Raw genomic sequence first — 15,460 nt, forward strand, 5'->3', positions numbered from 1 at the left:
GTGAAACTCTGGGATAAGTTGCTGTAAGTTCATATATAATGAATCTCTAAGGTGTGAGTATTTTTCACAGTCTCTACTTCACATGATGTACAATGGACACATGTTCGATCTTCTTTAGGTTGCCATTTTATGCCTTCCTATTTCAATGGCCAGTTGGTGGTCACTTAGTCTGTATTTGGTTAATAGTTGTCTATATGTGGTATTTCTGACCAAGAACAGATATTCAGCGAGTCTATACCCTCTGTTGAGTTGAAGGTAATGTTGTAGGCGACTTTGTGTTTTTGTTTGTTCCCTCCAATGTTCATGTATATATCGGTTTGGAGATTCATTATTTCTTTTATTCTTATTAGTTGTTTTGAGTTGATTTTGGGTGCTTTGTTTGTGAGTTGTGACACTAATAGGCAGAGAGGACTTTGTGGATTGAGTTCTTGTGTTTTCTTAGTTCTTGCCTAATTGATTTGCAATCACGGTCAAACCATTTTTCGGGAGGTTTTTGTACTCATTTGATTTTGTTTCCCTTATCTTTGCTTTTCTTTCTGTATTTCCCAAAATGTCAAAAAGTGTTTGATAGCCAAATCAACTCCTTCTTGATTGTAAGCATATGTTGAGTTATTAAATGTTCTGATATAATTTACTATTTCATTTGAATTTAATGCTTTAATATACAGGTATGTATCAGCAGTACTATGAGTCCATTTGTATGATTTAAGGTTATACAGATCAGTTGGCTTTTTATTTTGGGCTTCTGATTTGTTTTCATTTTTAATGAAAACATTGATCTGATTGTGGTCAGAAAAGGGAGATTGAGCTTTGATGGTAAATGCATTAAAGTAGGAGGGGCTTATATTTGTTATGGCATGATCCAGTACACTGTTCCCCAGATCTGAACTGTAAGTAAAGCATCCACAAGAATCTCCTTTGATTCTGCCATTGAGAATATACAGACCTAGGGTTTGACAGAGTTGCAGTACATCCTTTCCATTTCTGTTGAGTACTATATCTTGATTACTTCTTGTAGCAAGAGTATGAAGAGATCTTGGGGTATTTGAGTGAACAGATGCTCATTTCCTGAGTTATTAATATAGTCTGGCTCTGAACCAGTTCGAGCATCGAAATCTCCACATAGTAAAATTTTTCCCTGAGTTTAATACTGACTAATTTCTCTTTCAATAGAATGGAAAATTTAATCATTGTAATATGGAGAATCATATGGTGATATGTAAATTCCACAAATATACAGATCTTTATCCAGGATTCCAAAGCTTCTGTCTAATTTGAACCATATGTGGTTAAATTGATGCAGTGGTGTTATAAAAGGGGTCAGATAATTTTTTATCCATATAATTAAACCTCCAGAGCTTCTGCCACGATGTATTGAGCTGAGTTTCCAGGCGGGTACAACTGCGTGGAGACATCCATTTTACACCATGTTTCAGTTAGAGTCAGTATGTCAACATGTGAAATGCTGTTCAGAAATTCTGTGTTTGTACATTTTAGTCCAAATGTCTTAGAGTACAAACCCTGAATGTTCCAAAAGCTAATGTTTAACAATTTCATAGAATCTAAGAATAAAATATTGCTGTTTATTATAAGGCAAAACCAAAAAATCCTTCTGCAAGAAATCAATAAAAATTACAAAAATATTTGGCAGAAGAATATAAATTAGTTAAAGAATATGTCAAATGACATACATATATTACAATACAACAAATATTCTGTATACATATCATGTAAATGTGTAAAAAAAAAAACTCTCTCTCTCTCTCTCTCTCTCAGGGTTTGCAGTGTGACTCTCAGAAGTTGTTGAATATCGCTAAAGAGTTGCTTCAAACAGAAGAAGCTTATGTCAAAAGACTAAATCTGCTGGACCAGGTAACAAAACACACATTCAATTTTCCCCAATTTCTCCTGAACTCTATTTGAAAGATTCTCAGTTATTTGAGTTTGTCGTTCATCGTGATGAATTACAGATCACACACTCTTCTTTACTTTCTGACACTTCCTCCTCAGTCTATTTCCTCTCCAGACTTTTGAACCAAGAAAACATGAACCAAAGAACCAAACTGATCCTTTAGCCTATCTCTGTGTGTGTGTGTGTGTGTGTGTGTGCAGGTGTTTTGTGCTCGTCTGACAGAGGCGGGTATCCCTACTGATGTCATCACAGGAATCTTCTCCAACATTTCCTGCATTCACCGCTTTCACCATCAGTTCCTGCTGCCTGAACTACACACACGCATCACGCAGGAGTGGTGAGACACACACACACAACTTTGTGTTGTCCTGTCTGTATATTTCGTATCTCATGTCCAGTGCATGTGTGAAATGTGAAATAATTATATAAATGTTTATGCTTGCTTAACAAGTACCAGTACTAGGCCATGTACTTCTAACGTCTTGGACTGCAAGAGTGCCCAACACAACTTGTGTACAATGTTGGAGAGTAGTTCACTAAAAAAAGTGATGCTAATAACTTAATCTTTCAGTAGTGTGACATTAGTTCAGCAATTTCACCATAGTGTCACTTTTCCAGGAACAAGCTTCATTTTCCAGCGAGTAGCAATGTAATGGCACAAAATGCATAATTTGTCACATTATATTGTGAATGCATCAATGGAGTCGAGTGAATCAAACACACTTACCTGAACCGTCCTCTCTCTCTCATGTAACACTGGGAAAAATGAATCATTTAAGTGAATCGATTCTTTCAGACAGTTCATGTAAATGAACCAGTTCAAATAAAAGATATACTTATATTTAGTATAGTAGCGTTGGAAACTACTTTTTAGTGAGTCAGTCCATTCGGATGGTTCATGAAATGAACTAGTTCACATAAATGATTCACTGATTCTGAGTCCCGCAGAAATAAATAATATCATCTGATCGTTATTTATCTAAAATATAATTTAAGTGTTAAAATAAGTTATTCTTATATATTTAGCATCAGGAGCTCTGATTCGGTTCGGTGAGTCGGTTCATTTGGATGGTTCATGTAAATGACTAGTTCATATAAATGATTCGTTGATTCACTTGAGCCCTGCACAGCCTTAAAAGGATTTTGCCTTGTTTTTTTAAACAAAATATTTAGTGCATTGCTGCTGTTTATCACAATATTTTTGATTTAGTTATATAAAATAGGGTGTTTTTTAGTTTATTGGTGTATATTAAGTATACATTTATGTTCAATTTATCATTGTCAACCAGGCAATCAGAGCAAAACAGTAATCCAATAACGGTAATCCAGTGAAACAGGCACAATGGTCATAACATGTAGGCAAATAAACAGGCAATGAAAATAACGCTTGGTAAGGCAATGAAACTGCGAATACTTCGCAAAGTCACAATGGAAGATCATGGCTATTTATATGGTTCAAGCAGGAGGTAACCATAGAAGAAACGGTACAGTGTCAGTATTCGGAAGAGGGCTCCCTCTGGTGGTCGGCTGAAGGGATTCCAGCCTTATTCATTACAGAACACCCCCCCCCCCACCACCACGAACAACTCCCGGTGTTCTTCTCCTGGTTCGTCCCCTTGGTCGTGGTGCAGGACGATTCAGGTGCGCTTGGTGGAAGTCATGGATCAATGATGGGTCCAGAATGTCCTTGGCGGCTACCCGAGATCTCTCCTCTGGTCCATAACCTTCCCAGTCCACCAGGTACTGCATCTGGCCCCCTCGACAACGTGAGTCTATGATCTCTCTGACCATGTAAGCAGGTGATCCGTCTATCTCAAAAGGAGGAGGAGGCTCAGGATCCGTGGTTCTGGGGCCAGATGTCGGGTGGACAGGTTTCAACAGTGACACATGAAAGGATGGAGACATGCGGTAGTTAGCAGATAGCTCCAGTTGGTAAGTTACAGGATTGATTTGTCTTATAATTCTGAATGGACCAACATACCTGGGGCTGAGTTTCCTGCAGGGTAGCCGCAACTTGAGGTCTCGTGTAGATAGCCAGTCTCTCTGGCCAGGTTGATAGTCGGGGTGGGGACACCTCCGTCGATCAGCTTGGATCTGTTGGGCCCGGACGGCCCGCAGCAATCTGATGTGTGCACTATCCCACATTTGCTCACTCCACCTGATCTAATCATCCATCGATGGCACCGTAGAGAGTTCACCCGACCGAGAGGACATAGGAGGTTGGTAGCCCAGCACACATTGGAAGGGAGGGAGTCCAGTAGATGAGCGCGTGAGGGAGTTCTGGGCATATTCAGCCCATGGGAGGAAGTTGCTCCACCTCTGTTGTTCTCGACTGCAGTAAGACCTGAGGTATCTGCCGATTTCCTGGTTTAGTCTCTCCACCTATCCATTTGCCTGAGGATGATAACCAGATGTGAGGCTGATGTTGATGTCCAACTGTTTACAGAAAGCCTGCCAGACTCTGGAAGTGAACTGTGGTCCCTGGTCAGATACTATGTCTTCTGGCAGACCATAGATCCTGAAAACTTGGTGGAACAGAGAGTTAGCAGTTTCCATGGCAGTGGGTAGACCTTTCATGGGAATTAGTCTGCATGTCTTAGAGAAACAATCATTGATAACAAAGATGGTGGTATATCCATTGGAGTTTGGCAGATCGGTGATGAAGTCGATGGACAGTTGGGACCAGGGTCTCTGAGAGATAGGCAGTGGCTGTAGCAGGCCAGCTGGCAGTTCCCTGGGGGTTTTAGACTTTGCACAGTCTTGACATGCTTTAATGTATGCAGTGACATCATTAATGATTGAAGGCCAACAAAATGAGTTACATACCAGGCTTATAGTTTTCTGGATGCCAGGGTGTCCAGTGCTGAGGGAGGTATGGATCCATTGGATTGTTCTTTGGCATAGAGTGCATGGTACATAATGTTTTGTTGGAGGGCATTCAGGTGGTGCTAGGTCTACTTGTTGGGCTCTTTGGATCTCTTCCATGATATCCCAGCTTATGGGTGCGATGATGACAGAAGGTGGGAGTATAGATTAGTTTTGAGGTATGTTGTGAAAGGGATCATGATGACGGGAGAAAGCATCAGCTTTGCAGTTCTTACTGCCAGAGCGGTAGGTGACTGTGAATTGGAACCTTGTGAAGAAGAGTGACCATCGGGCTTGTCGTGGATTCAGACGTTTTGCTCCCTTGATGCCAATGAAATGAATTCAGTGAGAGTTAAATCCTCACCCTTACACATGAGTTTGGCCTGCAGATTGTAGTTCAGTCCCTCTCTGAACACAGTCTTGAGTGGAATTTCATTCCATCCACTTTGGGCTGCTAATGTCCTGAAGTGTATGGCAAAGTAAGCTGCAGAACGTGAACCCTGGCGTACATGAAGCAGCTGAACAGAGACATCTTTACCTCCCTCTGGGTATTCAAACACTTCATGGATCTGGGAAGTGAAGTAATCAAATTTTGAAGCCGATTATCACTCTCCCAAACAGCTGAGGCCCAGTCAAGCGCTTTACCAGTAAGTAATGTTGGTGTTTCTACAATAGAGGGAGCACAAAATAATATTTTGCCAGTGAGAAATACATGAACTCAGAATGAATGTTAAAATCTCAGAATTTGTTTCACGTACCCCCATCACCACCTCACGTACCCCCAGAGCTACAAGTATACCAGTTTGGGATACACTGTATGAGGGTAACCTGTAATTCAGAACTGATTACAAAATTAAATAATATCGTCTGACTGTTATATGTCTAAAAATATGTTCTTCTTTAAAAAGCTTCAGTGTAGTTAGTCAGCAACTTTTTGTTAGTAAATTAGTAACTTTAAAAAAGTATCTTGACTGTAGTTTAACTACTTTAAGTTGTAAGTAGCTTATAGCTTTTGAAGCTAAATTATTTAAAGTAGCTTGCCAAGACTTCTTGTGTAGTTTGCTTAGTGCTGAGATACTAAAAAGTTGCTTTAAAGTCATAGCAAAAATGACTTGGAAAAGGGAAGTTAGTTCTGAAAAATAATCATTTTCTTGCAGATGACATTTTTCATTTTCGAGATTTTTGCAGAGACTGCGTGTGTGTGTGTGTTGCTCTGATGAGCTTTAAACAGTTGAATAGTTTTCCAAGTTTAGATTTTTTTCCATGAAAATAAATAAATAAATAAAATACCAATGCTGGCTATTGTCCCAGGCATTACAATAAAACTTATAAGTATGTGTGTGTGTGTGTGTGTGTCAGGAGCTGTAATCCTCGCATTGGGGACATCCTGCAGAAATTAGCTCCGTTTCTGAAGATGTATGGCGAGTATGTGAAGAACTTTGATCGGGCTATGGAGCTGGTGAGCACATGGACGCAGCGCTCCGCTCACTTCAAAAGTGTTGTACAAAATATCCAGGTCAGAGCCTGTGCACTACACACTACAGAGTATATCACTTCCTGTGTATTACACTGTAACTTTGAGTCTGTTCCAAAACTTAGTGAGATGCCTGGCTGTCTCCTGCCAACAATAGTCAGATTTAAACTCATTTTTATCTAGTTTCACTTTGTTCCCCATCTTGGATTTATTTTTCCACCAAGCTCATCACGGTGCATTCTGGGATCACCTACCCGGAGAAGGGTACATATAATGCTATCTTAAAATTTGTCCAAAATGAGATAACTTAGGAGACAACAAAATTAAAGGAATATTCCAGGTTCAATAAAAGTTCAGCTCAAACAACAACATTTGTAACATAATATTGATTACCACAAAAATGTATTCCGACTCGTTCCTCATTCTTTAAAAGAAACACAAATCTGTGTTTCAGTGAAACAATTACAATGGAAGTCAATGGGGTCAATCTGTAAACATTAAAATACTCACTGTTTCAAAAGTATAGACACAAGACATAAACAATATGTGTGTTAACATGATTTTACTGTGATAAAATAATAAGCTTCACATTTCTGCCTTTAAACCTCCAAACATTTACCCTATTGACTTCCATTGTAAGTGTCTCACTGGAACACAGATTTGTGCTTTTTTTAAAGAAAAGTAGAAACGAGTCAAATACATTTTTGTGGTAATCAACATTATGACACAAATACTGTTGATTGAGCTGAACTTGTATTGAACCCCGAAAATTCCTTTAATGGTACCTTCCTTTTGGAGCAGATCACTAGATTTTGGAACAGATCCTTTGTCTCAAAACTGCTCTCTGAATACCTCTGTGTGTGTGTGTGTGTACAGAAGCAGGATGTGTGTGGTAACTTGACGTTGCAGCATCATATGTTGGAGCCAGTGCAGCGTATTCCCCGTTATGAGCTCCTCCTGAAAGATTACTTAAAGAAACTGCCAGACGGTGCTCCGGACTGGAAAGATGCTCAGAGTGAGTTCAAAACAGAGTATTTGAGTGGACCACTCGGGATTGTTTATTTCCTGCTCACCGATAAGAGAAACCCCGCTCCGTGTTCGCTCCATGGCAACATTTGCACCTAACTACCACTCCACTGTAAAGTTATTTTAGAAATATCACAAATATCTGTGAAGAAGATATATTAAATGAAAAATAAAGGCACAATGCTAAGAGTCATGGACTCAATGGACTCGTTCAACGTCATCATCCACAGCCGAAGTTGAATTCCAATATTCAAGAACGCAAGTACAGAGAATGCATAAAATTTAAACGAGTGTTTACACACTTTGTTCTTTAAATGTGTCACTAGTCCAGCAAAAGCTCACTGTGTGTGATAATGCCAGTCGTTCCTCTCATTAGACAAAATCACACCGCTCCCTTTCCGCTCCACTCACGTACTCTGGTTCACAACATGCTAAAAACACACATGTGGTGTCTATGTGTATTGTCACTCTATACTATACTTCCCCCGTCATAATATAAACTGCAATCACACAGTCAATATAAATGCTCTAATTAAGACGCATTTACTTTTAAAGAGAAGTTTATTGCGGTGCTCAAACGTTGCTTCATGGGCTTTCACTGTGAATAAACTAATGAGAGTTTTACAAACTCTAGAATGAATCGAAATGATTTTCTGGAGTTTTCTAGTGCATTTCACAGACCTGTTAACTTAAGTAACCTATATTTATTTGAGTTATTATTTAGTATATTCCAGCAATAAGTCACAAGAGGCTTACAGGGTTATTGCGAATTTACCACAATTGAGGTGTATTAGGCAATACAAAAAGGACTGTCTCAAACCCATAATCATATAAATTAATTAGAGCTGTCAATCAAGCTTATTTTAAATCAAATTAATAACACGACATGATGATTAAATAATCCAGTTGACCGCATATTTCAATTTTTGCTAAGAAAGGTCCCCAAATAAAGCAAACTTATTCAGATTAAAAGATATTGCATTATTAGTTATTTTGGCAGAAGAGTGAAGCATGTGTATGTTTATCATTTGTTTTATTCCCATATCATTGTGCATGTATATGTGCTATTTTACAACATCTTTGAACATGGCTCATCTAATCAGATTTCAGGGCCTGGTCCCTAATATAAATGACTTTAAAGTGATGTTTAGCCTATGTTGTTGTCCTGCCTGATGATGCAGACTGCTGAAATTCTGATGTTTGAACTCTTCTTGTGTCTTTCAGATGCTCTGGAGTTGATCTCCACCGCTGCAAACCACTCCAACGCTGCCATCAGGAAAATGGTTCGAGTGATATTTCTCTCTCCTAACTCCCCTCCTCCTTCTGTGTCTGATTCTACTTCTGTCTGACAGACAGGATATACTGTTTTCATTTCCTGCCTGTGTTGAGAATGCTCCCCTGGGTGAAAGTGCTCGATATCACTCTCACTTCTCTATCTGTCTGTTTCATATGTCCAATCACAGTTTTTCTTCTCATTTCATGAGTTTGTGAGAGAAAATGCAGATAATCACATGTGTGTGTGTGTGTGTGTGTGTGCAGGAGAAGATGCACAAGCTTTTGGAGGTGTATGAGAGGTTAGGTGGAGAGGAGGACATTGTTAATCCAGCTAATGAACTCATTAAGGAAGGACACATCAAGAAGATGTCTGCGAAGAACGGCACTGCTCAGGACCGATACCTCTATGTGGTGCGAATACCATTTAATCATTTAAGACTTTTTATCAGTCAGGAGTTTATCAGTTAAAGGGATAGTTCATCAAAAAATGAAAATACTCTCATCATTTACTCACCCTCATGCCATCTCGTATTACTTTCTTCTACGGATTCATGCAGTGCACAAATTAGGATATTTTGAAGGAAATGAGATTTGTTTTTGTCCATACAATGCAAGTCAATGGGGTCAAACACTTCAAAGCTCCAAAAAGGACATAAAGGCCATATAAAAGTTAATTCCTATGACTCAAGTTGTTTAATCCATGACTTCTGAAGTGATACAATTGCTTTGGGTGAGAAACAGATCAATATTTATGTCCTTATTCACTGTAAATCTTGAAATCTGGCCCGACTGGAACACAGTGCAGGCTTCAAGATGTTAATTCTTTGACATTGCAAACAATTGCATGGTGCTCAATCCCAGTATTATTATACATCAATAAGACATTTCATTTTCATTTCCCAGAGTTAAGCATCAGCCTTTTGGCGACCGTGGAACATTTTAAAAGTATCCCTGAAAAATGTCGACCCACGACTCTAATCGAGCTTCTCTCATGAATGCTCACTTCAAATGTCAAGATTTATAGTGAAAAAGGAGATCCATTTTGGTCTGTTTTCACACAAAAACTATTAGATCGCTTATGAAAAACATGGAGTAAACCACTGGAGTTTTATGGATTACTTTTATGCTGCCTTTATGTGCTTTTTGGAGCTTGAAAGTGTTGGAACCCACTGACTTGCATTGTTTGGACAAAAAACACCTCATACATCTTACAAAATATCATTGTTTGTGTTCCACAGAGGAAGAAAGAAAGTCATGGTATGAAGATGAGTAAATTATGAGTTAATTATTATTTTTAGGGAAAACTATCCCTTTAAAATATTTTCCAAATCTGTTAAGATTTGAATCTGATCTGTTTTTGCATCAAGGATAATCGTGGATTATGACTTCTTGAAACCAAATCTTAAAGAGATAGTTCACCCCAAAATTTCAAATCATCATTTACTAACCCTGATGTTGTTCCAAGCCCATTTAACTGTCTTTCTTTAGTGGAACACAAAAGGAGGAATTTGCCAGAATGTCCTACCTCAGTGGTTCCCAAAGTGTGAGGTGCACCCCCCTTGGGAGGCATGAGGGCACTGCAGGGGAGGCACGGGGATATGGTGGGATTAGAGAAGTCCATTATATAAACTAGTTATTATTATTATTATTATTATTATTATTATTAAACTTTTGAAGCATGCTTCCAATCCAGTTGAATGTCAGTTGTGCAATAGATTACTATATTTCAGCTGGACTGTTCCAGCTGAAACAGTCCAGCTCTTCTCTCAGTGAAGAGAGATGGCTGCCATGCCAGTTTGTTTTCTTGTTGTACATTTTAAAGTATTAAATCCACTGTTAAATCCTCTGCTTTTGTGAGAACAAGGTTTTTCCTGCATTGGAAAATTTTTGGCGGCCGCTGATACGAAATTTCAGCCGCTGATGCAAATGATATGATATTCAAATTCATTGTGCTTTTGCCATTTTAGAAGCGCTAAATATGCTTCTCATCTGGAATGTGATAAGCACAGGGTGCTTAAAGACTGGTTTCGCGTGAGTGTTGTGCGATCCATTGAGAATCATACACAAGACACGCTATCCCTGGAGCGTGCAGGTGCAAGTACAGGTGCAGGTGCAGGTGCAAATAAAGGTGCAGGTACAGGTGCAGGTGCAGCTGCAGGTGCAAGTACAGGTGCAGGTGCAAGTACAGGTGCAGGTACAGGTGCAAGTACAGGTGCAGGTAAAGGTACAGGTGCAAGTGCAGGTGCAGGTACAGGTGCAGGTGCAAGTACAGCTGCAGGTACAGGTGCAAGTACAGGTGCAGGTGCAGGTACAGGTGCAAGTACAGGTGCAGGTACAGGTGCAGGTGCAAGTACAGGTGCAGGTACTGGTGCAAGTACAGGTGCAGGTACAGGTGCAGGTGCAGGTGTAGGTGCAGGTACAGGTACAGGTACAGTTACATGTACAGGTGCAGGTACAGATGCAGATGCAGGTACAGGTGCAGATTCAGGTACAGGTGCAGGTACAGGTGCAGGTGCAGGTACAGGTGCAACAGGTGCAGGTACAGGTACAGGTGCAGGTGCACATGCATCAACCAGGCTTCCCTCGATATGTGAGCTCTGTTGACAGGATAATGCAGAGCAGATCACATGACTGTCTCATTAAACTGGGCTTCTCTCAATATCATGACAAAGATGACAAAAAGTCTTGGTTACTTTCCTAACCTCCATTCCCTGATGGAGGGAACGAGAAGTTGTGTCGATGTAGTGACACCCCTAGTGTCACTCTTGGGAGCCCCAAACACCTCTGATCTTTGAGAAAAGGCCAGTGGGAATTGGCGAGTGGAATTTGCATGCCACTCCCCCGGATATATGGGTATAAAAGGAGCTGGCTCGCAACTACTCATTCAGGTTTTGTGCTGAGGAGCCAAGACAAGGTCCCAGCCATTTCAGTGGGTAGTTCAGTGTTGTAGCAGGATTAACACAACATCTCGCTCCCTCCATCAGGGAACGGAGGTTACGAAAGTACCAAGACATTCCCTATCTGTCACTCACTTGACGTTGTGTTGATGTAGTGACACTAGGGGTCCTTATACGAAATGTCACAACTAGCTGAACTGTGTTATGTGGACTGGCAGTGCGAGATGGGCAGGCCATTGCGTGCCTCATAGCCAGCGCACCTGGCCATCACGTAACCTCCCCCAATGCTCCTACGAGCATCGTATGGTCCCCTGCACCTCGGGGACAAGTTGACTGCCCAAAAATGGGGACAGTCTGCCCCAGCCATGGCTTCTTCTCTTTTTCTTTCTCCCCAAAAAAGAATGGAAATCTTGTTCAGCTGGGGGCCATTAAGTGTCAACATCAGGGAGGTGTCCCTTCCCAAGGGGAAGACACTGCGGAGACCACACCCGACCCAAAGGGGAGGTAATTGTGTGGAAATAGGTCACATGGTCTTACAGAGCTTGTCGGCAGTGTCGCACGTGGAGAAGTCCCCGTGGTAGATCCTACCCAGAGGGGAGGAGCTCTACAACACGGCAACCGGTGGAAGAGGGAACTCTGCCCAAGGAAGACATGGGTTTACCAATGGGGAAACCATTTTATGGAAGATACATCACACAGGGTTATATACAGGCAACCGGCGCATGTGGAGCACCTACCCCAGCACAGGGCCTATTAGCACACGTGCTGGGCCGGCATCGAGTTTCTCCACCAACTCGCCTGCCACAGGGCTAAGGAGGAAGGACATCCAGGGTCCAGGAGGGGGAAGGTGCTATGCACAAGCGGTACACCCGGCCAGTTGTCCTGCAAACTTACCTGTTCATACCTGACAACGCACAGGACGAAACCAGCTCAACCCGGGGAGCGTGAGGTCCAAGAACCAAGTCTGGGTGGGCCAGTAAGGTGCTACTAGGACGATCTACTCCTCACCCTCCCTGACCTTGCACAGGGTCTGTGCAAGTAGGCTCACTGGGGGGAATGCATACTTGCGTAGCTGTGGGAGGATAGGGAGGATTCCCGGGAAGCGTACAGGTCTACCTGCGCTTGACCGAATCTACTCCAAATCAGTTGGACCACCTGGGGGCGGAGTCTCCACTCTTCCCTGAGCATGACCTGCCATGACAGCGTGTCTGCCACGCTGTTGAGGTCGCCCGGAATATGAGTGGCTCGTGGTGACTTGAGACTGACTCTAGAGGAGGAGACGGCGGGCGGGTTGCAACATGCAACACGAGCGCACACCGCCTTGGCAGTTGATGTATGCTACTGACACCGTGTTGTCCGTCTGGACCAACACGTGCTTGTCCTGGATCAATGGCCAAAACCTCCGCAGGGCGAGCAATACTGCCAGAAAATTGAGGCAGTTGATATGCCAACGCAAGGTCTGTCCAAGGTCTGAACAGGCGGTGGCAGATCGACATGATGGCCATGCGATGTGCCCCGTGGCACCATGCCCATCTCGGGACTCGAGTCTGAAGCCAGTGCTGAAGTGGTCTCATATGCATCAACTTGTGACCACCGCCGAGGATACCATATGCCCCAGGAGCCTCTGAAACTGTTACAGTGGGACCGCCGTTCTCCACCTGAACAACTTCAGGCAGTTCAGCACCGACTGCACACGCTCACTCGAGAGGCATGCCATCATAGAGACTGAGTCTAACTCCATCCCAAGAAAAGAGATGCTGTGAACCGGGGAGAGCTTGCTCCAGCCGGCTGAGGTGCCTGAGCACCAGGTCTCGAGAGTGAGCTAGAATCAGCCAGTCATCGAGATAGTTGAGGATGCGGATGCCCACTTCCCTTAGTGGGGCAAGGGCTGCCTCTGCGACTTTCGTGAAGATGCGAGGTGACAGGGACAGGCTGAAGGGGAGGACCCTAGCCCGGTCGGGGTCTCAGGACCACGTGAGAGTATTCCGGACCAAACTCCAGGCACGTGACGCTGAAAGAGAATGCCTGCAGTTCCCCTAACCTCTTGATGGATGTGAGCGCAGTCAGGAGGGCAGTCTTTAAAGAGACTGCCTTTAGCTCAACTGACTCCAGGGGCTCAAACGGTGCTCCCCGTTGGCCCCGCAGGACCATGGAGAGATCCCATGAGGCAATGAGGCTTGGTCTGGGAGGGTTCAGCCTCCTCGTGCCTCTAAGGAACCTGATGATCAGGTCATGCTTCCCAAGAGACTTACCGTCAACTACGTCATGGTGCACCGCTTTAGCGGCCATGTATACCTTCAAGGTGGAGGGGGACAGCCTCAGGGGAATTCGCCGGGGGGGGGGTCTATCAACAAGGCCTTGTACTGGTACGCCCGGCCCTCGAAGGCAAACCGCAGGAGTACGCGTCCTTCAGGTCTACCGCCACGAACCAATCTAGATGCTAAACGCTCACTAAAATGCATCTCGGCATTAGCATCTTGAACGGGAGTCTGTGCAAGGCCCGGTTCAGTACTCGCAGGTCCAAGATTGGCCGCAACCCACCGCCTTTCTTTGATACGATGAAGTAGTGGCTGTAGAACCCCTTCTTCATCTCGGCTGGAGGGACAGGTTCTATCGCTTCCTTCCGTAGAAGGGTCACGATCTCCGCGTGTAGGGAAGCTGCGTTCTCGCCTCTCGCTGAGGTAAACCAGACACCGCTGAACCAGGGTGGGCGCCTGGTGAACTGAATTGCATAGACGAGTCGGACGGTCCTGGTCAGCCATCGCGACAGGTTGGGGAGTGCAAGCCATGCCTCCAAGCTCCGGGCGAGGGGGACCAGGGAACAATCGCGTCGGACGTACCGGCGGGTGGGGCCTTGCAGCGGGGCGGAGCCGCAGGTGCCACGTTGAGTGGGTGTGCTGAGTGTAGGGACATCGAAGCACTTACCTGGCTCTGGATACCCACCATAGGACTGGTCAGCAACGGGGAAGGAGGGAACCTGTCCTCGCTGTCCACCACAACCGCCCTGGGGTGGGTGGGTTTGTGCCACAGCTGGGCACGCAGGGGCGGGGGACCCGTAAAAGCGTGGTGTCTGGCGGTTGTGACAACGACGGCCGTGGACACCAGATGTGTGACCCAGGGAGTGAGGAAACCGCTCTTTTTCTGAAAATGTGGGTACCGCGGCCTGTTGGGCGTGCGGCAAAATCAAAAGAAACGGCAACAAAGGATTGTCCTCCCGGCCTTCCACCAGGGTATGGAGTGGTCTGATCACCAGCTCCAGGCCTGTAGCGAGTCTCCACGTCCCTGGGTCGCCCGTCTCAGGGGCACTTCGAAGCCTTCCTTAGGTTCTTGGCAGCGGGCCGGGGGGTGTCTGCTTCCTGCAGGCAGCTCTATGCCGGGGCTGGCCCGCTGGGGCGGGCTGCAGCAGAGCTGGTATCGTTGCCACAGGGAGACACCCTTGGCGACGAGTAGACGGGGTGCGGGATCTTGATTCACGCCAGGGCAGGATGTGCTGGATAGCCTCCGTCTGCTTCTTAACCGCCGAGAACTGCTGGGCAAAGTCCTCGACGGTGTTGCCGAATAGGGCAACCTGGGAGATGGGGGCATCAAGGAACTGTGCCTTGTCAGCCCCCCTCATCTCGACCAAGTTGAGCCAAAGGTGGTGCATCCTGGACCACCAAGGTGGATATCGCCTGCCTGAGAGTCTGCACCACGACCTTCGTCGCCTGGAGGGCGAGATTGGTCGCTGAGCGCAGCTCCTGCATCAATCCCGGGCCAGAACTACCCTCGTGCAGTTCTCTCAGCGCCTTGGCTTGGTGCACTTGCAGGACAGCCATGCCTGTCCAGCAGCACTGTAGGCCTTAGTTGCCAGTGACGACGTGAGCCTACAGGCCCTGGACGGAAGTCTCGGGTGGCTCCGCCAGGTGTCGGCGCCTTGTGGGCACAAGTGCACCACAACCACCTTATCCACCTGGGGAATCACCGAGTACACCCTGGCAGCCACATTGTCGAGGGTAGTGAGAGTGGAGGAGC

General features: G+C 44.5%; 1 protein-coding gene across 3 annotated transcripts in view; it reads left to right on the forward strand.

The window, feature by feature from the left end:
* Positions 1-15,460, forward strand: part of LOC127424016 (FYVE, RhoGEF and PH domain-containing protein 3-like) — a 68,867-nt gene that overhangs the window by 34,635 nt on the left and 18,772 nt on the right. For all 3 annotated transcript variants that reach the window (XM_051668780.1, XM_051668778.1, XM_051668781.1), the window contains 6 exons: positions 1,777-1,872; positions 2,113-2,249; positions 6,137-6,293; positions 7,128-7,266; positions 8,502-8,560; positions 8,817-8,963. In XM_051668780.1, coding sequence (XP_051524740.1) covers positions 1,777-1,872; positions 2,113-2,249; positions 6,137-6,293; positions 7,128-7,266; positions 8,502-8,560; positions 8,817-8,963 — 735 coding nt within the window. The remainder of the gene's footprint in view (positions 1-1,776; positions 1,873-2,112; positions 2,250-6,136; positions 6,294-7,127; positions 7,267-8,501; positions 8,561-8,816; positions 8,964-15,460) is intronic.

The sequence above is a fragment of the Myxocyprinus asiaticus genome, chromosome 33, assembly GCF_019703515.2.
Source record: "Myxocyprinus asiaticus isolate MX2 ecotype Aquarium Trade chromosome 33, UBuf_Myxa_2, whole genome shotgun sequence".
Classification (NCBI taxonomy): Eukaryota; Metazoa; Chordata; class Actinopteri; order Cypriniformes; family Catostomidae; genus Myxocyprinus; species Myxocyprinus asiaticus.